The sequence below is a fragment of the Gouania willdenowi genome, chromosome 3 (assembly GCF_900634775.1).
Source record: "Gouania willdenowi chromosome 3, fGouWil2.1, whole genome shotgun sequence".
Taxonomy (NCBI): domain Eukaryota; kingdom Metazoa; phylum Chordata; class Actinopteri; order Blenniiformes; family Gobiesocidae; genus Gouania; species Gouania willdenowi.
In genome coordinates, this window is record NC_041046.1 from 12,278,175 (window position 1) to 12,301,760 (window position 23,586).

Consider the following 23,586-nt stretch of genomic DNA (forward strand, 5'->3'; position numbering starts at 1 on the left):
GTCGGGGGGCAAAGCTTTCAATTTACCGATCGATCTACGTTCTTGTCCTCACCTATGGTCATGAGATTTGGGTAATGACCAAAAGGACAAGATCGCGGATAGAGGCGGCCGAAATGAGTTTCCTTTGCAGGGTGGCTGGGCGCACCCTTCGAGATACGGTGAGAAGCTCAGTCACCCGGGAGGAGCTCGGAGTAGAGTCGCTGCTCCTTCACGTCGAAAGGAGCCAGCTGAGGTGGCTCGGGCATCTGTTTTAGATGCCTCCTGGTCGCCTCCCTCGGGAGGCGTTTCAGGCATGTCCTATTGGGAAGAGGCCACGTTGGAGGGACTATGTCTCTGAGCTGGCCTGGTGTCGCCTCGGGGTCCCCCCGGAACGGCTGGAGGAGGTGTGCGTGGATCGGGAGGTCTGGGCATCTCTGCTGAGACTGCTGCCTCCGCGACCCGGCCCCAGATAAAGCGGAAGAAGATGGATGGATGGATGGATGGATGCATGCTTGCTAGGGATGTAACGATTACTCGTAAGGCAGTTAAAAATCGATTCATTGGTATCACGGTTGATATTGATTTTCTGAAAAAAATGGATCGCAGTACTTTTTTTTAACCAGCAGAGGGCTCTATCCACAAGTGTAGGCGGCGGGCGGAGTCTGCTAATATATTCTTTTTGGCCGCCTTCTACTCTTAAATATGTTAATAAATGATTCATTACCCCTTTAGCACCGAAAGAATATCTGTAATATTACTTGAATATCTGTAAAAGTCACGTTTTTCTATTAGCTCTGTCTGCTAGCATAGCTTCTCTTCTTCACTGCAAGATATCTGCATGCCAACCGACCACTGTGTTACCAGCGCCCTCTGCTGGTCCAAACAAATATGACGTAAATCAGTGCAATTACGGTTTTATTTTTAAAGTCCAATTGTTAAGGCACAAAATACATTTTCAGTTGCACTTTTAAAAGAAAAAGAACTATTATGCAGTTTTGCATTGTTTATTTATAGAACCACAATTTAAATTAACAGGCTTCATTTTCATTTGTATTATTCCTTTATTTATTTCATTCAAGATTTATTTTTAGTTAAATTGCATTGTTTTGAATAGTTTATCAAGGAATTCTTTTGACAATGAAAAATAAAAGGAAAATAATACAGTATTTTCTAGTTTTTTTCCCAAAAAAAAAATTTGTCTGCAGTCCCATTTTGTAAAATAAATTGTGAGAGAATCGTATCGTGAATCGAATCGTATCGGGAGTTGAGTGAATCGTTACATCCCTAATGCTTGCAATACTTAGAGGGCTTCATTTGAAATATGTATTCTTTCACCATTATTTTTTCAGCCCAATACCAAATTTACAGTGAGATGCAGTGGTTTGCACAGCACATTATTGAGCTTCAAAGTTAGAAACACATTTTTCTACCTCGTATTGTGCTATGCAAGTGGTGCTTGATACCACGCATGTAGTCCCAAAGTGCTCTGCACTAATAGTCACCTTCACCCATTCACAGATGGCATGCAAGGTACTAGCACTCCATCAGGAGCAAACAGTGGTTCAGTGTCTTGCTCAATGGCACTTGCATGGACAGGGAATGCATGGAATTGAACTGCCAACATTCCAATCAGAAGCTAAACCTCTCTTCCAAGTTGGCCTCAATTGGTGTTATTGATTACACTTTTGTGTTGGTTTTTGATGGATTAGCGCTCAGTCTTTCTTTTGATTTTGGCAGTGAATCTAGACACTTGTTGACATTGTTAATAAAGAGATCTGTCACACACAAGTAGTTGTTTAGTCTTTGTGTTTAGGAATGATAAAACTAAGTGCACAAAATAAAGTATTCAGCTTTTCAATGAATAATCTAAGTATTGGACATAACAATGGGACTGGTGGCCTAGTGGTTAAGGACGCTGGCCTTGTAAGGTTCCCGGTTCAAGCCTCACCTGGTCCATCACTGTGGGATGTTGAGCAAGTCCCTTAACCCCGAACAGCTCCCCAGGCGCCGCAAAATGGCTGCCGACTGCTCCCCAGGGATGGGTTAAATTGCAGGGGACAAACATATATTTCTGACGAATAAAGGCTTACAATTTAATTAATTCAGTTTTGGGTCACAGCACTCTCGCTGTTGTTTAGCAGTAAGGAACAGCTGTTGCTGCCACTTTGTGGACATGTTTCAGCTCTCTGATTCTAAATTACACTTTAATCTTCAATCTTGTTTATGAGGTCAGTAGAAAGTAAACAGTTTGCTTTGAGGTGTTGACATGGGTTCTTGATTAAGAAGTTTAAAGCTGCAGTTGGTATAATTTGGTCAGAAATCCATAATCATATGAGCATATTGTAATTCAAAGTGTTCTGATAGGAAAAGGACCAAGTAGGAGGTAAAATTCAATTTAAATGATTAATTGATAAAAAGTGATTCAAGTGTGGTTATAGAGAGGTATTATTTGGGACTTCAGAAGCATTTGTTGCAAGTGTTGTTGGGAATGACTGTTAGTTACCTGATTTTTGGGGGAAGTACTTGAAGCTACCTGTACTGTTGGAGCTGCCTTGATTGGCTCCTGCTAGCAGGAGTTTATTTAAGCAGTTGGTCTGTGACTGTTGGGAAGGATGGACAGCGTAGCTGTGTACACTTGATGCTAAAGTTCTGTCTCTAATCATTGCAGCAAAGTTAACTGCAATGATTAATACTAGTCCATCCACATGCTAGTTGAATTTACATTGCATGTGAAACTTGGAGTCACCTTTTTTGTAAATAACATCTTTTTTGCATCTGGATCAAGTCTCCCTCGTCTGCCTCCTACCACATTTCTTGCCGGTTCAGTCCCACTTTGTAACAAGCTGCTTGTCATGTTTACAGTTATATGCAGAATAAGTGGCTATTAATTTAGGCTGAGTTATTAAAGAAACTCACCTACATGTGTGCGGCAGCAGTGGGTTCAGGCTTAAAGAGAGATCGGCTTTATTCTCATTCAGGTCGTATTCTGATGGCTACGGACCAGGTCAGGTCTGACTTTGTAGGTCTGATTCAAGCTCTACTCTTACTTTTGTTTGGCGGACGTGTCTCTGCTCATGCGCTTATTTTGGTTTATTGCAAAATCATACTGTCATCTATTGGCCCAGCATTTGATTTTTATTCTTTTTATTTGAAATACTTAATAATCCCTGAAGGGAATTTCAGATTTTCACTCTATTTTTAGGGACATACTTCCCACACACACAAGCCCAAACGGTGATGTCCCGAAAAAAAAAAGATGTAGGCTGATTAAAAAAAAAGTAGAAGGCTAACACTCTCAGCGAGAAATCACTGCGGCAACGCCGCCACTGCGCCACCGGCGCGTAACAACTAGGAGGGGGGTCATTATCCCCCCAGAAAATTTTGTAAAATGATGCTATATGTGGCTTTTCTTTTATGGAATCAGAACAGTATCATAATGCATGAACTCTTGCAGGGTTTTTCACGAATGCACATGCTTTGTTTCACAGTTGAATTTCAAATTCACAAATGCACACGATCTGTTTCGCAAATGCACGCACACTGGTTCACAAATATGTTTCTTTCGCAGTTGTATTTGAAATTCACAAATGGACACAATCTGTTTTGCAATTGTGTATTCTATGCAAACTTGTAATATAAATTCTGAAATGCACGCGTACTACGCATGCGCAGTGTTCAAACAAGAACAAGACGCGCTAGACTACAATGGCGAATATCCACATTTGGCCGTCGGTGGAGTGAGTTAACAGCAAGGCCGAATAGTAGCGTATGACGCAGTCAAACAACATGCAGTGCATAGGTTCATGTAGCATTAGCATGCAGTGCTAACAGCTGATGTGTGTGAACAATGGCCCTGGCTCCAAGCAGTGACTCCCAACACGATTGGCAGCAGAAAAAGTAGTGTAGTTTGGTCATCTAGTAGTGCAGTTCGCATTTGCATATATGGCAATAAAGTATAATATATATTCTATTTTAAACCACAGTGTTTGTGTTAGTTGTTAGAATAAATAGTTGGAGAGGGAGGAGCTTACATTTTAGGAGGTGTGTTGGGTGACGTCACTGCCAACATGGGCAAAATCCTACTTGCCCATTTGGAGCTGACTTTTTACAAAATGTGGAATTGAAAAGGAGGGAGGAAATGGAACTTTTTCAACTTTGGCCCTCTGAATGAGGTGAAAGGGATGTGTATCACCGTAACATAACCATTATAAAGTGATTTTTTTTTCATCATACCTCCCCTTTAATGCACTTCAGTTTTTTTTGTTTTGTTTTTTTAAATGCATGTTTTGTTTTATTTGAAGGCCTTACATAAATGAAAAACTTTGTTGTGCTTTTTTGAAAAGCAAAGGTTACTGGAATGTTTGAAAAATGTCAGAATATTCAATAAACATTTACTTTCTTTAAAAAAACATGTCTAAAAATGTATTGTAGGTTATTTATGCACTATTGAAAAAAAATAGTGAAAAACAACTGAATTCGGTATTCGGCCATGCATTTATATTTTATTCGGCTTCGGCCACAAATTTTCATTTCGGTGCATCCATAAATAATATTCATAATATATCTTGCATATACCCTTACATTTGTGATTTTCATAACCCAGTACCCTGGATGAAGGACTTTTAATTCATGATTTATCATAAATGTTCAAACAAAATACATATTCAATTTAGAGCTACAACTAACAATTTTTTTGGTAGTCGATTAATTTATCAATTATTTTTCCAATTAGTGGACTAGTTACAATTATTCTTCTGTTTTGAATCACATACAGTATTTTGGACTGCTTTTTTAGTGCACCTGCTTAAATCCTTTCACCTGTGAAAGTGTCGGTTGCACTGTGACATGCTTAGTGTCATTGTTTTAATTCCTCTCTGTGAAACATGTATTTTTAGTGTAGTTAGTTATATTTAACACATAAATTATCATTGAAATTACAATAAAATCATGAATACATGAAATATCACAAACTTAAAGTGTAAGTTGTCTTGAACTAAATAGTAGTAGTCGTAAACATAGTGTGTTGGCAATACAGAATAGATGTCTAAAAGCTTTGGTAGCTTATTCTGAAGGATCAGATTCTAGTTTGTTATTGAATAACTAAAGATCAATTTGTACTGAATATTTTGGGGAAAAAAAAACAATAGGAGTAATATGTTTTTGTTCTTTCTACAGGAACAGTGTTAAGGTAGTTTATGATTCATGCTTCATCATCATTTACATCTTTTCTTTTGTTTTAAAATTAGGGATGTAACAATTCACTCAACTCCCAATACGATTCAATTCACGATACTGAGTTCACGATACGATTCTCTCACGATTTAGTTTACAAAATGGGACTGTAGACAAATGATGACTGAAAAATCTTTATTTTTTTGGGAAAAAAAACTAGAAAATACTGTACTATTTTCCTTTTATTTTTCGATGTCAAAAGAATCCCTTGATAAACTATTCAAAACAATGCAATTTAACTAAAAATAAATCTTGAATGAAATAAATAAAGGAATACAAATGAAGAAGAAGCCTATTTAAATTCTGGTTCTATAGTAAACAATGCAAAACTGCATAATAGTTATTTTTCTTTTTAAAAGTGCAACTGAAAATGTATTTTGTGCCTTAACAATTGGATTTAAAAAAAATTGCACTGTATTTACATCAGATATTTGTTTGGACCAACAGAGGGCGCTGGTAACCCAGTGGTCGGTTCACATGCAGATATTCTTGCAGTGAAGAAGAGATGCTACGCCCCTAGCAGACAGAGCTAATAGAAAAATGTGACTTTTACAGATATTCACGTAACATTACAGATAATCTTTCAGTGCTAAAGGGGTAAGGAATCATGTTTAAGAGTAGTAGGCGGCCAGAAAGACAGTGAGATAGTTTTATCAGTCTCCCTACGCATGCGCTTCTTATATTGTGAAGACGACGTGGCAAAGGGAGAACGTGATACTAGCGGCCCTCAAGGCATTTTTCCAATTTCAAAGAGGTTTGAATAAAAATCCTCACAGCGTTTCTCCCCTACACGCACGCGCGCGCTCTGCTCACTCACACACAGAACAGCTCTCTCTGTCTTTCAGAGAGAGACATGTCAACAAACGTTTAGGGTTTCTTCAGTTTCAGGTTTGTTTTTAATTCGGTTTACTTTGTACTTACTTATTAACCAGAGTTCTGGTGTAAATGGGTTCGTTTAGATGTGGTGCTTGGTAGAGAGCGTGTCGGAGATGTTTTTTTCTTTTCTTTTTTAACCGTCAGCAACTTCACTGAGTGTCTGACACTTTCTTGCTGTATTTCATTAATAAACAAAGGTTGTAGTGTATAAACGTATTCAAGTTTACTTTATGTGAAATTACACCTGCACTTTTTTGATTTGTTTTTTTTTTTTACTGTGGTCGTTATTGCATTGTTGTAGTTTTCAGATTTTTTTTTTATTTATTTTTACTATAATGTTTATTTTTAACCATTTTTATATAATTTTTTTTTTTTACTGTGGTTGTTAATGTTGCATTTTTGATACATTTTTGCTGTGACATTTGTTAATGTTGCACAGTTTTGAGAAGTCTTTTATTTACTGTATTTAATGTTCATCTTGCACAGTTTTTTATACTTAATTAATTAATTAATTTAATGTTAACTTTGCAGTGTTTTGTTCAGGTTGTTATTGTTAAGACTTTGATGTATAACAAATCTATTTAAATATAACTTTTGGTGAAATTATTTCAATTTATCATTTTTTTCCCACATTTTGAAGACATTTTAAAAATACTATGGTATACCGATAACCGTGATAATTTTGGTCACTATAACCTTGGTGTGAAATTTTCATACCATTACATCCCTAGTGTGCATAAACACAAATATATTTACAAATCTGCTAACACCGTTCTTTCAACAACAAATTGTTTAATCAATAGTGTATCATCCTCAGGAGGACAGGTTTGAAGAACCAGTCGGTGGTTTGCGATACATTAACCTCTGAACTACACCTCCCACAATCTCCTGCACCTCTCACTTCTCTCAAGGGTGCTTCTATTTGGTTAAGGTAAAATACGAAGCTGACACAAACGATGCAAACAAAAAAAATTTGGGAACATTAATGGAACACTTAGATGTCACTATAGATAATATTTATTTGATCAAGGTTACAACTCCGTGTGTGCTTTTTTTAACAAATTGGATTTTTAATAAAACATGTTGGTGTTATCTTATGCTTTGTTTTGGGTGTGTTACAGCTCTGATGGTACAAGCTGAACCGTGAGTGCCACCTGCCTGAGGACATCTGCTGCCCAAATCCCGCCATCATGTCTGGGATACATGTAAGTTTGCTTCCCTTAACTAATCTGTAGTAATCAGTAAATAGCAGAGGTGGGAGTAAGTCACTAAATGCAAGTCTTGAGTCAAGTCCAAGTCTTAACGTTGCAAGTCAAAGTCGAGTCATTCCATTGTAAAGGTCAAGTCATGCTCTTTGTCAAGTCACGTCTAAGTGATCAAATTTGTTTTACAAATTTTTTCTGTGGGACTTTTATTACTTATTTAAATACAAAATTGTGCCACACAAAGAGGTTATGGGTTACAAAAGTAAATAAATTAATCGAAATGTAATAAATAAAATTATCTTTACTTTACAGGTCCCATAATATGCTATTTTTTACCCATCTCCATTTGTTCTAAGAACCCCAAAAACATAGTGTTTAAGGTTTATTTTCCCAAACTCCTGTTTTCCAGAGTTTTATATTCTGAAAAATCCCTTTCTGAGCAGTTCTATAAACGGGCGGTTTAGGGGCCAACTTATGCATATTCATGAGTGGGCGTGTTTATAAACGCTGACTTCCCTGCATGTCTCGCTCTGTTACGAGGGGATCAGTGATCACCAATGCAAATTTATTTTGCTGTTCACACACTTATTGTTTTCAGCCAAAAAACTGCACATTACATTAAAACACATGGATATTTAAAGCTAGGGTTGGTGATTTCCTCCAGATACACTTTTTAAGTTTTTGGTTGAAATTGTCTTTATGTCCTGACAGAAATTAAGATCTTATGTGCTCTGAAAAAGGAACGAAGAAAATCTGTCAACTGTAGCAGCTGTCAGTCTGTAATAACTTCGACCAATGGAAAAAACTAACAGTTTTTTTAACCAGTCACATCTGCCTGTCTCCCTGCTCGTTCTTCCCTCGCATGCACAAGCTCACACTGAAAGTGTGTCACCGCTGACAGAGTTAAAACAGAGTTTTTGGTCACATTTTGTAACATATATGATGGTATAGTTTATTGTTTACTTACTGTTGAATGAGACATGAGATAACAAAGTTTCTACACAATACAAGCGATGAGCTTATCTCTGCTTCTCCAGCAGCACTGCGCGTGCACGTGAGTAAGACGGAGCACAGAGGGGAGGGGCGAGGGGGATAAAGGCGGAGCCATCAGGGAGGCTACATTCAAAATCATGCTAGCTTTTGAAAATTGCCTACCCTACCTTTAAGCAGCTATTGTCTGGCCCAGTGCTTCAGGGTCTGTGTTTCAGGTTACACAAAAGTGCCTGAACACATATCACTGCACGAATGCGCCAAACCACAAGAGCGGAGTACTCCTCCGCTAGAACAAATTGTGCACACACTGCAGTGTATGTTCACCGTGGAGGTGCGTTGAACAACCAACAACGTGTTTAGCTCTGAGCGACGACAATGTGGAACACTACATCTGGACACAATGGTGCCCATAGGCGTTCCTTGCATCAGGAAAAATTAGCGCCTGGTTTTGCCGACTTTTTAAAACATTTATAGTTATTTCTTAAGTATAAAAAAAAGTTTTCCTTAAGTCATTTTAACTATTTAACCTCAAGTCCGAGTCAAGTCTAAAGTCGTTAGGAGCAAGTCCAAGGTCAAGTCGAGTTTTCAGAGAGCTATTCAAGTAAGTCCCGAAAATTGTGACAAGAGTTTGTTGTTCCTCAAGCCATTTTTGAAAGTTTTTAGCTGCAGGGTTGTGAACTCTTTGACCCAGTCATCAGCAAGTGACCCATGTCAATGCAACATCACCCACCTCTATATCCTCCTTCACTCGTCAATAAACTGTGTTGTGGGTGTTTGGACTTGGTCATCTTGCCTTCACTTTTCAGCCCTTGTTACATTGATTCAATATTTCATGCTTGCCCATCAACGATTGCCTTTTTCACCTGCTGGTGTTACAATGGAAAGATAATGACTGTTATTGACTTTATCTGCCAGAGATCATCAGTGTTCAGTCAGCGCTGTCTCTGTAAAGCAGTGAGGATGTATTTTACTAATGTTGGTTTTCTGACTGCAAGGCTGATGTTGTTTTGTTGTTTTTCTGTGGTTAAAGGTCACTCTGACCTTGTCAGAAGAAACAAATCCAAAAACTGATAAATGTTAAAACAAGAGCTCAGAATGTTCAAAATTAGCTATTTCTTATCTAAACTGACAATCATAATGTGATCTTTGAATCTTCTTCAATAATGAGATATCCAATCTCAGCAATAGAGTGTGAGTAGGGATGGGCGATATTGACAAAAAAAATTATCCCAATAATTTCTGGTGTTTATTACAATAAAGATAAAAACCAAGATAAATAAAAACAATAAATAAAATTTAAAAAATGCACAACTTAGTGTAAACAGGTTCTTTACAAACACAAATAAATGTGAATACATCAACATTAGACACATTTAAAAAAGCTACAATAGCTGCTGACTCAAAGAGTTCATGAGCTGATATTTTATGGAATATATTTTTGCATATGGGTCAGTCTATTAGTGTTATTGTATGTAATTTATTCATTTCCTCATTTGAAATAAAATTGTTTTCTAAAAAATAGCACATGAAAAGCAAAAATATCTCCATTAGTGTTTTTACTTTTGCTGAATCTTGTTTCATTTATCTGATAATGAGTTACATAAAGTTATGATTGATAAAAAAACTCTCATTTCCTATGATTAAACCAGATCAAGCTGATGATTTAATCATTCAGTATATTTAGGTTTAATAATCTCAATAGTTACATTAGTCTAATACGTGAAATATAATCAAAAAATATTGCGTTTCACAAATTGGGACGGATTAAGACGTGTTCTTTTTATTTGGTCTGTTCCTTATTTGGAGTGGTTAGCATTAGCTCTTAGACCAGTCTGTGTGTCGGTGGGTTAGCTTAGCATAGTTAGCCTTAGTTGAGTTTCCAGTTCATAATCATTGCTACAGGTTCATCTCTGTCCCTGTGTTTGTGGAACTTTGGGTGGATCTGACGGAGGAACTTGAATCGGTTCCCTTTGTTGGATGGTTGTCTGGTTCTAACCAAGTAGCGGTCCATGATGTATCGCAGCACGGCAGCTTCAGGTAGCTGAGACGAGCACCTCACACACAGACGGCGGTGCTTGAAGGGGGCGGTGGCGGTGCACGTCAGAGCTTCCGTAAACAACGTTCTGCTCCAGAGAATACTAAGTTGACAACAAACTGGCAGTTTTGGTCCGTGGAACATGGTTTTTTTGGGGCATTCTTATTTATTTTTTTTACCTAAAGCAGGTATTTGAGATTAACGTGTCTAAAGTTAAGCCCAGTATAAGTTTTATCCCACATCCCAAGGCGTGCCAGTGCATCGTAGACCAGTATTTGTGCAAAAACTGCTACCGCAATCCCAGGAACTGCCCCAGGCCCGCAGATGCAGCCAGGCCAGCAGAAAGAGCGGGGGCAAAAGAGCCCCAGGCCACCCCCCACGGCCGAGCAGCCCCCCAGACGCCTCCAAGATCCCAGGCCGAGAGGCAGCCACCGCCCCCCACACACGCATACGAGGAAGCCCCAAGCAGCCGAGCACCCAGCGCATCCTGCCACCGACCCCAACCCCCATTGGGACATTCTTAGTTAAATTGAGGTACAAATGGCCCGTGGCCCTCGCTAATTTCCGACATGGGAATTTATCGTTTGTCGTGGGATGACAAATTCTTACCGGTGAGAATGTTTTTGACGATAAATCATAAACGATAAAATATTGCACATTCCTACGTGTGAGTTTGACTAGCATGGATTATCCACATTAAAACTAATTTGAAAAAACAAAACAAAAATGCACCTACAGTATAACAATTCAATATCCGAGTTTAAACAGTTAAAACTTCTCAATACTTGCAGCTTTGGTTTTGAAGGGCAGTGACAGCTCTTCAAGTTTCTGCAAAGTTTGTTATTGGGACCTTGCGGTAGGGCTGCTCAATTAATCGAAATTCGATTACAATTTCGATTATTACACCCAACGATTACAAAAATAACATAATAAATATGTTTTATTTGCTAAATTAAACAAACCCACTATTTCGGACATCTACAAATAATTATGCTTGGCACACACATTTTTACTAACTTTGAGTTGTTTAATCCACACACATGCCCCGCCCCTCTCGCCAAAGCCAGCCTGCAGGCCAACACGATTGTTGCTAGTGGTCTTGAAACATGGCAGGAGAAATGCAGCAAAAACGCTTGGTAAGCAAGCAAGGCAAGTCAAATTCTCTTATATGGGAACACTTTTTGTTTGATGAACACCTGGAGCAAAGACACATCACGTGCAAAAAGTGTTTTGTATTGTGCAAAATTGAACATGCTTGATTTTAGGGATGTAAAGATTAATCATGAGGCAGTTAAAAATTGATTCAAAGGTGTCATGGTTCATAATGATACTCTGAAATTGAAATTGCAGTACTTTAAAATAATATATATATATATATATATATATATATATATATATATATATATATATATTTTTTTTTTTTTTACAGCAAAGGGCACTATCTATTTAAAATAAAATTTATTATGCACCACCGTGTTTTAAATCAGAAGCATTTCAATTTTCGCTTCCCCAAGACCATATGAAAGAAGTGAGAAAGAAAGAACATCCAAGGGGGGCACAGAGAGGAAAGGGAGAAACAAGAGAGAGAATGAAAGCCATAGTCTGTTTATTTATATTATTATTTGTTGTAAAGTCCAATTGTTAAGGCACAAAATACATTTCCAGTTGCACTTTTAAAAAGAAAAGGAACTATTGTGCAGTTTTGCATAGTTTACTGTAGAGCCAGAATTTAAATGAATAGGCTTCTTCTTCATTTGTACTACTTCATTATTTATTTAATTTAAGATTTATTTTTTATTAAATTGCATTCTTTTGCACAGTGTTATGTCTACCTTTGAAGTGGGGGTGTTTGCATCCACTTCTCTGCTGTAATTAATTATTGCCTGGAATTTTGATGTCATGCCTGCTGTCCACACTCACTTTAAAAAGGATGGATGGATATCTCTGAAAATTAATCCTCAAGGATAAATAACCTCTAATGTAATAACATTGTCTAAGGTTCTTTTTCTTTTTTTGTTTGTGCACTTCAGGCACCGTGGACAACTGGCACAGAGTGTGTAGCCAAGTACAACTTTCAAACCACCAATGAACAGGACCTACCTTTCTGTAAAGGAGACGTGCTCACCATCATAGGAGTCACCAGGGTAAGTCAGCAGTTGGTCGAGGAAAAATCCAGTTTTTAATAATGATCAACAAATTAACCAACCTTGTTGGTTTAAAAATGTTTGACAACATTATTCAGGGGGAAAGTGATAACATTAGGTTGATTTATTATTGCCAGCTTCAGTCCTAATGGGTACAGATGGGAAAACCTGATTTTAGCTGACAATTAGTCTGTTATGAAAATGTTAAGTAAAGACATGGCATCAACACCACATTTTTCAGATGTTAAAAATACAGGTGTGTGTGTTGAGGAGAAACATGCCTTTGGTGTTGTAGCTTAGAGCTAGTGTTTCTCAAATGGGAGTATGTGTACCTCTCGGGGTACGCATTGGCAGTACAGGGGGTACTTGATTCAAAATTAACTGATGAAAAATTTAAAAATATGGGGTTTTGTTTATTTTTTGTTAAAAAATGTATAATCATATTGAATATTACCAACTTGCAACTCACATAATGAAAACAAAAACACACAAAATAAGAGACCGTGGCTCAGGTGGTAGTGGGTCGTCTTCTGATCGAGAGGTTGGGGATTCGATCCCAGTACCTACAGTATGTGTCGAAATGTCCTTGGGCAAGACACTGAACCCTAAGTTGCTCCCAGTGGTCGACTAGCGCCTTGCATGGCAGTCCTGTCCCACTGGTGTGTGAATGTGAGAGTGATTGGGTGAATGAGCTGATATGTAAAGCGCTTTGAGACTGCTTCAGTGTGGGGATAAAGCGCTATATAAATCAAGTCCATGTACCATTTAATATACCGTACTCAATAATGAAAAGAACCGACAAACAACAACAAAATACACAAAATGACACAGAAACACATTAAATACACTAAGACAGAAAAAGAATTACTATTACCTGCAACACGTAAAACGACAACAAAGACGCACTAAAAGAGAGAAAAATACATACAAGATCATGACAAAACTCACAAAAATGACAGAGAAACATACAAAATTAATGAGAAACAACCAAACGACACCGAAAACACACACACGGAGATATTATAATTTAAATAATACCAACAACACACACAAATAACAACAAAAACACACAAAATGGAGAAGAACTTGCAAACATCAACAAAATACACAAAATGACACCAAAAACAAACCAAGTGACACAATTAACACGCAAAACGTTGATAGAAATGATCTCGATTAAAACATGAACTAAAAACACAAGGATCAGTCTTGTTCCCACATCAGGAGGGGGATTACCGTAAATGATAAAAACTATAAACATAAATCTTTTCAGGAGGCACTGTTTCATTCCACTTATTCACAAAATGAGATTCTCTAAAATGTGTTATCACTCATTCATTCCATCATTATGATGTTTATACTACAGAAAAGTGGTACCCCTATTCTCTTATTTCCGAATCCAAGTACCCCCATTGTTCAACTACTACACTTTGCTCAAAATACTATGTAAAAACAACTATAGACCATAATGATGAATGAATGAAAGTAATAAACATTTGAAAGAAACTGTAGTGGAATAAAAGCATCTTTTTAACAATACTTCTATAGTTTCTGGTCATCTCTTGCCTGGTGTGAGACTGAGACTGTCCCTTATATTTTCAGTTCATGTTTTAATCAAGATAATTTCCATCAACTTTATTATAATTAACATGTTTAACTAAAAATGAACAATCTCCATATTTTTTTGTACTTTCATGTGTTTGTTTTTCACTCTCTCTCTCAAGTACCCCCTGTAGTGCCATTACGTACCCCCATTTCAGAAACCCTGTTATAAATAGATGTCAACCTTTTAGGCTACAGTACTTTAATGTAAATTTTCTTCATTGTGTATATTGATCTTTCATCTCGACTAAATGTTCCATGAAAACGTTATAATAACATCCATAGATGGTGAGACAACTGTCTCTAATGTCGGTCTTTGTTGTGGTCATTCCAGGATCCAAACTGGTATAGAGCAAGAAACACGGTGGGCAGAGAAGGCACCATCCCCGCCAACTATGTCCAAAAAAGGGAAGGAGTCAAGTCAGGAGGAAAACTCAGTCTTATGCCGTGAGTACCAGACTGCTACACTGGTTAAATGCTAAACTGCTGGGCACATCCTCAAGATATTTCATTGTAGTTTAGGTTTGTGGGCTGATGTTTAAGTGGAGATTTCAAATCAAATCAATTCAATTGAACTTTATTTATTTAGCGCAAAATACAACAGTCATTTTAAAGCGCTGAACAAAATATAGAGTCCATAGTAATAAAGAAAAAACCCAACAAGATCCACATGAACAAGCATTTAGCGACAGTGGGAAGAAATCTCTAGCGGAACCAGGTTCAGAGGTGGCAGCCATCCTTTTCGACTGGTTGGGGTTAGTGAACAGAAGGGCCAACAGAATAGGATAAAGGGTTGTCCATCCAAGTGTCCCAGACTAGTTGAGCCGGGAATCATTGATCAGACCATCCGAGTGTTCCAGACTAGTTAAGCCATGAGCCATCGATCAGGAACCGCCAGCTCCAGCATCAAGACACCTGAAACAGAAAAGAGAGCCCTCGGAGGTCGAGGAGAAGGCACAGACTGCAGGAAAAACATGATAAACTATCATACACTCGTTCCTAGCGGTTAGGTTAACATTAAACATCTTGCAGCATCCTCCATGCTCGGAAATGCTACCACTACAGACAAGGTTTCGTTTTGTACTGGCACGTATTGATATATAGGGTGGACATCAGTGTAAATGATGTGAAGCAGTGTGAGTAGTATGATGGGTTATGCAAAGAGGGACAGAAGTGGGGGGTTGTTTACAACCTGGCACTGCTGTGTCTGACTGTGTTTGAGATTTAACATTGTGACAATGATGATGTGACTATAAATTAATCTGATTTGAGTTGGCATGTTTTAGGGGTACAGAGGTACAGGATATATATATATATATATATATATGTATATCCTGTGCTGTTTTTCTTTTAATTGTCATGCTGATATATATATATATATATATATCAGTGACGTGCCGTGAGCACTAGGGTTGGATAGGCAGGGCGTTCCAAATCGAGACCACCAATGACAATTTCATATGTTTCTGCTGGCAAGTGTTAATTCAGTTCAATTCAACTTTATTTGTATAGCACAATTTACAACAGTCATCTCAATGCGTTTATCAAAATATAAAATTCATAATAAGAAATAAAAAAATCCAACAAGATCCACATGAACAAGCTTTTAGCCATCTAACAAAATCAACATCTTAAAACACCATTAAAGAAACATAAACAATTATTTAATATAGCCTTCATACTCTCCCAACAAGATATATCTCGTGACACGGCAGCACATCCGTTGTTTGTGTTGGAAACACAGAAACACGGAGAAAATGACAACAACAGCAGCAACTCAGAACAGCCTCAGTGAGGCGCATCCACAAAGCCAATCCTTCCTTTTGTGCCATTCACTGTAGAAAATACGAACAATTTTCTGACCTTACATTTGCTGAAGGTTTGGTCTCCCATCTTTTAAAAGCTGTTGTTTTTCCTCAAAAAAAAGTTTCTTTATCGTCTCTCTAGCGCTGTCATCCTGACTGTAGTGTTATCCCGCCCACGAGCTAGAGAATGTAGCAGCAGCGGTCACGTGGTATCAATTCACTAATGCACTGTGAACTTAGTATTGCATTTAGCATAGCACAGTTACGTCCAAAGGCAGCGTAGAGAGCTGCTTTTTTGCGTAAATGGTTGTCATCTTTTGGAACTGACTGCGCATGCGCAAACACACAAAAACAAGCTATGAGAACAGAGGTAGAGCAGCAACATGCTTTTGGGAGGGGGTGTGGCCTCCTCCTGCCTTACAGCGGTTCGGAAATAGCGATGTTTAGCAATTTGGGCTATGAAAAGCACAAAATGCTGACATTTTCAAACTTATAGGTACTGTAGACTATCGGAAATTGAAAAATAAATAATTTATAATTATATTATAATTAAAACAAATAATCAAAATATCAATTCACCCTTGGGTAGGCACTGCCTGCCTTCCCTACCCTGACTGCACGTCACTGATATATGTATATGTATATATACTGTATATATATATATATATATATATATATATATCTGTATCCATCCATCCATCTATCTTCTCCCGCTTAGCCGTTTCCGGGTCGCGGGGGCAGCATCCTCAGTAGGGAGGCCCAGACTTCCCTCTCCCCGGCCACTTCCTCCATCTCTTCCGGGGGGACCCCGAGGCGTTCCCAGGCCAGCCGAGAGACATAGTCTCTCCAGCGTGTCCTGGGTCTTCCCCCGGGGTCTCCTTCCGGAGGGACGTGCCCTGAACGCCTCACTAGGGAGGCCACACTAGGGAGGCGTTCAGGGGGCATCCTAATTAGGTGCCCGAGTCACCTCATCTGGCTCTTCTCGATGCGGAGGAGCATCTGAATATATATATATATATGCATAAAAATGTACAAATAAGTGTGTAAGGTGTCCTTGACACCAGGTGACTGCCCCTGACGCCACACTGGGATCAGAAGCTGTTCAGATTTGCATTATTCATAAGCCTGATTGCCTGATGAATAGGGATGGGAATTGATAAGAATTTAGCGATTCCGATTCCATTATCGACACGGCTTATCTATTCGATTCTCTTATCAATTCTCATTGGGTGAGGGAATTAAATAATACAAATGGATTTGTTTGCTTTAACTCTTTATTATATTATCTTTGTCTCTTTAATTTATATTATGTATTTAAACGGTAAAGCTTTGTTTCCATTTCTATAAATGAACCTTCAGAAACGCCGTCCCCGTTGTTACATGTGACATCATCAGCCATGTGTGTGAACCAGTGTGAAAGAGCAAACTAAAGACAACGATCAGCACCAGTCCTTTTCCCGTGTCTGATTACTTGTTATGAGGACATAAACTGGCGACGAGGTGTATGTTCTTGCTGAAGTTTGTTGTTTTCAGAAGAAAAGTCCGTGCAAGAAGCAACTTTTGCGTGAGTGTACAGAGCCCGGAAGTGAATAGCGTAGCAACAGAGACGCTACAAACACAGCACGGAGGACAGCACAGCTGCGAGTGGAGGAGGTGGATTCTCTGCGGTGGACAGCAAACAACTAAGCTTCACTTGGTGTTAACATAAACACAATTATACTAGACCTGGAGGAGTTTATCATTACTTATTTGCGATGTAAGAAGAACCAATAAGCGGAATCGACAGGCAAGCATATCCTTTCTATTAAAGCAAGGACCGTCTGTCTGTGTGTGGAGCAAATATCTCCGGGACGCAGTGTCTGTTCGACCTGAAACTTTTTTACAAGCTTGTGCATCTGTTATTTTGGACTTATTTGGTGATTAACTTTCAAAATGTTTATTTTCATTTTATTTTGAAATCACAGCAAAATCAACGCGGGTTACACTGGACGGAGGGTTAGACCGGAGAGGGGGGACGGCCGCCTGAGCAGCCGCACTCGCAATGATATACTAGCAAAGCTCTCAAGTCTCACTCATTGGGTGTGAGAGACCTGATGTGAGGAGTGGGTGCACGTGTGTGACTGCGCCCACGGAGGATAGATGGACAGGTAGCGACACGCACACGCACGCATTAAGAAATGTTCAATGCTAAATAAATAGTTTTATTTGTACGAATGTATGCGTTTATTCAGATTCTACCTAAACCGCTGCATTGGCACAAACTTTATTGTGTATGTCCCATAGAAATTAACCAGGGAAATCACACACACTATATTACTTTGCTCTCGCAAATATACCCCTTTATAACACTACAGAGTTTGTACACCTTTTTGTACATCCAACCTTCAAACACTTACTCATTTGGCCATAATTGTCAACTCTACTTAAGCTCCTACTATATGAATACATACTTACAACGGGCACTGTACTAGTATGGATTAAATAAATGTCTTAAAATGTGTCCCTATGCAGCTGAGTCTCTCTTTGAAGTCCAAAATGGCATGCGCTCCCTGCCACATACTCGTTGCTCAGCCGCGTCTCAATCTTGTCTTTGCGTTCCCGTTTAGCTGCTCTGATTGCTCTGTAGAGATCATAGCGGGCTTGTTTTTTCACCCCCCTTGTCTTCTGAGGCGAAGGCCAAATTTCGTGCTGTGAGAGCCGCACGCACGGTGCTGTTGATCCGTGGTTTGGATACACCCGGATTATTTTTGTGGGGGCAACAACCTTTATGCACTTCCAAATGAATCCTACTAGTACAGTGCCCGTCGGACGTATGCATTCATGTGGGAGCATAAGGGCTATATTTGCGGGTGCAAAATGTGGGTGTAATTTTCCTGGTTTAATTCTATGGGATATGAGCATGATAAATGTGTTTGTTGTTTTTGTTTTTTTTTACTCACTTTTATATTTTTTTGTTTGGTGTATTTTTCTGTATTGTTTGTTTTTTGGAGTCATTATGTGTATTTTTGTGTCTTTCTGTTGTGTTTTTGTGCATTATTTGTATAATTATTGTTTTTGTTGCCATTGTAGTGATTCTGGAATCATTTTGTTTATTTTTTGTATAAATATTGTTTAGTTTTTGTTTTATTTTACTCATTTAGTATATTTTTATTATAAATACTGTGTGTCAACATCCATTTCCTCCGTGTGTGTCTACATCCATCTCCTCCGTGCACGCGCATCAAATAAATAAATACCTTGTGTGTGTGTTCCCGTGAATGTTTGAGACGCTGATAACAAATCTCCATAGACACTGTGGCGCCAATCAGAAAAGTAACAAAACTGCACAAAACAAAACGTAAAGCTCCAAACTACATGAGTGAGTAAGTAAATTAAAGTATTCTCTACAATTCGGCCGTCTTTTTTTTTTTTAAAAAACAAAAATATTTTTTACCTTTGAACTGAGTGGTCAGAGCTTAGCTTCAATGCACGGCACCACAGAGAATCCGCAGTTTTCCAGATGGAGTATTGAACGGGTTGGGAATGTGTCTCTAAAAGACTCACCAGTGGCTGACGGTTTCAAACGTTCTATTCAGAGAGTTCCGTGTCTCGGTCTAAACTATCTTCTTCTCTATCGCTTGTGTGTTTACAGCTGCTTAGCTGTGTGCGCAGCGATTGGCGCTGGCCACACACGTGACTCTTGCTCTTCCTCTTGAGCTGTGCAGTGAAGATGGTGCGCTAGCACCCCCTCACACCCTGAGGTCAAAAGCTGAATAGGTTTCATTTCGGGGCCGTTCAGAAGTGAAATAAAATTAAAATAAACATTTTGAAATGACCAAATTACTCCAAAATAACAGATACACACACTCGGGGTATTTGGAACCCGTCGAGCGAGTTTCAGGTCGAACTGGCACCGCGTGGGGGGGATATTTGCTCCACACACACACTCACACACTCACACACATCCACACAGACCTCCCTTGAATTATAGTATAGATGTCTGCTTCCGTGTAGTCGTCGATGTCACTGTCTGATGATTCATGGAACATCTCCCTGTATGTGTAATCAAAACAGTCTTGTAATGCAGCATCCGATTGATCAGACCAGCAGTGAATAGTCCTCAACGTCTGTGCTGCTTTCAGCCTCTGTGTGTAGGCGGGCAGAAGCAGGATGGAGGAGTGATCCAATTTGCCAAACGGTGGACGGAGAAGGGGTTTGAAGGCATTGCAAAAAGGAGAGTAGCAGTGATATAGTAAACTATTTCCCTGTGTTTACATGAATGTGTTGGAAGTATTTTGGTAATACTTTCCTCAGAGATGCTTTGTGAAAGTCCCCAACAACAATGAAAGCAGCCTCTGGGTACCTGTTCTCTATTCTACTGATTGTCACATACAGTTCTTTGAGAGCAAGGTCCGTGTTGGCTTGTGGCGGGATCGTTGTTTGCTGTCGCAACAACAGCTGTGATCTCCCGTGGTAGAAGGGAACTTCTTCTTCATAGATACACACACAAACACACATACTTTCACAATTACTACAATGGCTCTGTTATGCGTGATTTTGGTCTAATGGAGAAAAGCTGGCTACTCTACTCACACACAGGGAGAACATGCAAAATGCTGTACTGAACAAGCAGAAGCTTCAGGGCTTCAACCCAACATCGAAATGTGAAGCATTGCTCTTATTGCTGAAGATTTGCAAATAATTTGGATCAGAGAACACATTAAAGTGTAACTTAACCCCTGCTTTCTGCTTACCTGCCACTAGGGGCAAAATTCAAAAAATGCTTTGATTCTGGGCATTACTCTAGACCAGGGATCTGCAACCTTTACTCTCAAAGGAGCCATTTTGCCTCATCTCACCTGGATTAAAGTCCTCCTGGAGCCGGAAAAAACCTTCAATACAGTGAATGAAATTCTATACAGTTAAAATGACATAGAATAATGTTTGATTTATATTGATCATGTAAATGGCAACTTAAAAACAGATTAAAATAAAATGAAATAAATTAACATCAAGAAATGACAACAGTATCTTGCATCTTCAAATTCTTACACATCTCAGTTTACATGAACACAATGTTATATAAAGAAGATTATTTTTAGTTCATGTGTTTAAAGGGCTACAAAAAGTAACTTGAAGTTTGATAACACATGATCATGTGATCAACACATGCTAATTTCTCATTTCTTGCCACACATAACCTGCACATTGGTGGTTAAATGAATCTGTCCCCACACAATTAAAATCTCTATTTTCTTCCAGAATAGTGTTTTTGTTGGTTTAGTTATTTACCATTGATTTAAAACTTAAGGTTAGCCACAGGTGCAGGAAAGTTGATGGTCTGTAGATGTTGCAGGAAGTGAAGTAGGAAGGTGCTGAGTCGTTGCACAATGTGATTTATTTTTAGGTTAACAAATTGTTATATCTTGATTTTATTTGTCATTAATCAATAATAGCCTCTGTTGGAAAATAACAACTCAATACAATTTTGAACTTAAGGAATCTTAAAATGCATGACATGAACCTGTCATGAAGACATTTTTCTTTAAGCATAGCTACAAAAAAAATAAAATAATACAAAGCATTAACGAACATACTGTATGTAATGATTTTGTGTGCTTCTTGTGTGTTCTCCCACATGGGGTTTTGCACTGGTTTGCATTCTCTTGACCTGTTTTGCAGAAGCAAAGTGCTTGTCCATAGATGACTTCCGTTTTTGCTCAATGATAACATTGCATTTTGAACAAAGAAGTTTACCTCCACTCTTATGAAGCAAAGTTGGGTACTGTTTTGCACGGTCCTTAGCCGATATTTTTGTAAGCAAATGCAAGGTATTTCTCCCTGGACTGATTGAAAACACTGTGACATAGGCATTTTCTTCTTCGTTGGTTCCTTGTAAGTAGCGCCAAGCATAGACATAATATACATAGATGCACAGCTTCAGTGGGCGGCAGCAATCGATGCGCCGTCTATGTATACATTTCTATGGCGCAAAGCCCATAGTACATCCTTCGCTACTTCCGTAGCAACTACAAGCGCTAAAATGCCAAAAATAATGATAAGCGGCAGTGTATTTGCTTTTTTTTTCAGCGAAGTTGCGGGAAAGTTGTGGGCTTTTGGAAAAATTGCATTACCGCACTGATTTCATGGAGTTTGCTTCATTTTGTGTTAATAGCTGCGATCGCAACATCGCTTAATCCTGGAGGGACTGCATAACTGAAAACTGCAGTAGTTTATCTTGGACAAAGGTGTGTGTGTGTGTGTGTGTGTGTGCGTGCGATTTGCACTTGGCATTAAGGGTGCAACGCTTAGTCCACATTGTCGACAAAAATCGATAATAGAATTAGTCACCTACGAATGCAGGGCTGCCAAGTTTCAGAAAATGAGTGAGACTTTAGTGACCTGATGCGTTCCGGCAAAAAAAAAAAAAGTGGCTTTTTTTAATATCGTTTTGGCCTGTTTTAATGTTGATCTATACCTTAAAGGAGACATATCATGCCTTTAAATCCTTCCTTTTTACATATAAATCATACAGTTGTGGTCTATATAAAGCGGAACTGCAATGCTTGTGTCTGAATTCCTCATTATAGCTCCACAGGCCCCTTTTCTGATGTGCTTCTGAGAGCAACTCAATTTGGTGCTGCCTCTTTAAATGCAAATGACACTTCATACCCTGCCCCCTCTCCAGGTTGCAGAGGTGACACTCGGTTCAACTCCACCCGGTTTGGCCATTTTTGTAGTTTGTTAACAAGTGAGCAAACACAAGCTCTGAGCTAACGCTATCGCCAAGCTAACATCACGAAATGCATTTTAATACATTTCGGAGACAAAAACAGCAAAATGAAGTGACTAATGAAAACTTTAGACTTAAATTAAATCACGTAGGCCATATCATCAAGGATCTAAAACGAGCACACAGCGCTAACATATGAAGACGGTGCAACTGCTAATGCTAACAAAACAATGACCGGGACGTCTTATCATCACACTTTTTAGCATTATTTACAGCTTACCGAAGTGCTCTGTTCGTTGTCTCCAAAGATAGAAGGAATTGAACCCTCAATCAGACAAAGTCTTTCGGCAAATCCTTCTTTATACTGGCGTAGGTTGCTGAAGCAGTCATCCTTGAAGTGCTTCGCGCACACAAAAATGACCTTACCCACAGATGTGGGTACATTTCCGTAAAAAATAAAACTCAACCAGGCACTTCGAAAAGGTTCTGATGCTGGGAGACGGTGTAATGAAGCGTGTGAGTTACTACATCCAACAACCGAACATTTTGACTTATCCTCTCGTAACTTCGGCATCCTTGAGCTTGGACTACAAAATATAAGTGAGAAATAAAAATGGCGGATTGCTCGAAGTGTTGGGCCTGGAGTCGATGTTCTAATTTGGCAGTTCCGCTGCAAATACTGTGACGTTGTTGTTCAAAAAACGTAATAGAGAATAGAAAAATTGAAACAGATTGCAAAATATGACCAAAACAGAATATAAGGGTGTACTCACACTGGCAACCAGGGCCGCTCCTAACCAGCTCTGTGCATGTGTGAAACCATTGGGGGGCCATTGAGTGGCCTGCGTAGGTGTGAACTGCACCGCAGGGGGGATAATGGCCCGATGGTCTTGCTGGAAGAGGTGGTCCAAACACCGTGCCAGATTGGCACGGTGGGCCGCGCATGCCCACACACAACTCGACCCGCACGCAAAATGTGATGACGTTGGTACCGCACGATGCT

General features: G+C 39.0%; 1 protein-coding gene across 2 annotated transcripts in view; it reads left to right on the forward strand.

Moving 5' to 3' along the window:
* Window positions 1-23,586, forward strand: part of cskl (c-src tyrosine kinase-like) — a 93,797-nt gene that overhangs the window by 41,871 nt on the left and 28,340 nt on the right. For both annotated transcript variants that reach the window (XM_028434337.1, XM_028434347.1), the window contains exons 2-4: window positions 7,209-7,292; window positions 12,351-12,464; window positions 14,401-14,513. In XM_028434337.1, coding sequence (XP_028290138.1) covers window positions 7,278-7,292; window positions 12,351-12,464; window positions 14,401-14,513 — 242 coding nt within the window. In that variant the 5' untranslated portion in view covers window positions 7,209-7,277. The remainder of the gene's footprint in view (window positions 1-7,208; window positions 7,293-12,350; window positions 12,465-14,400; window positions 14,514-23,586) is intronic.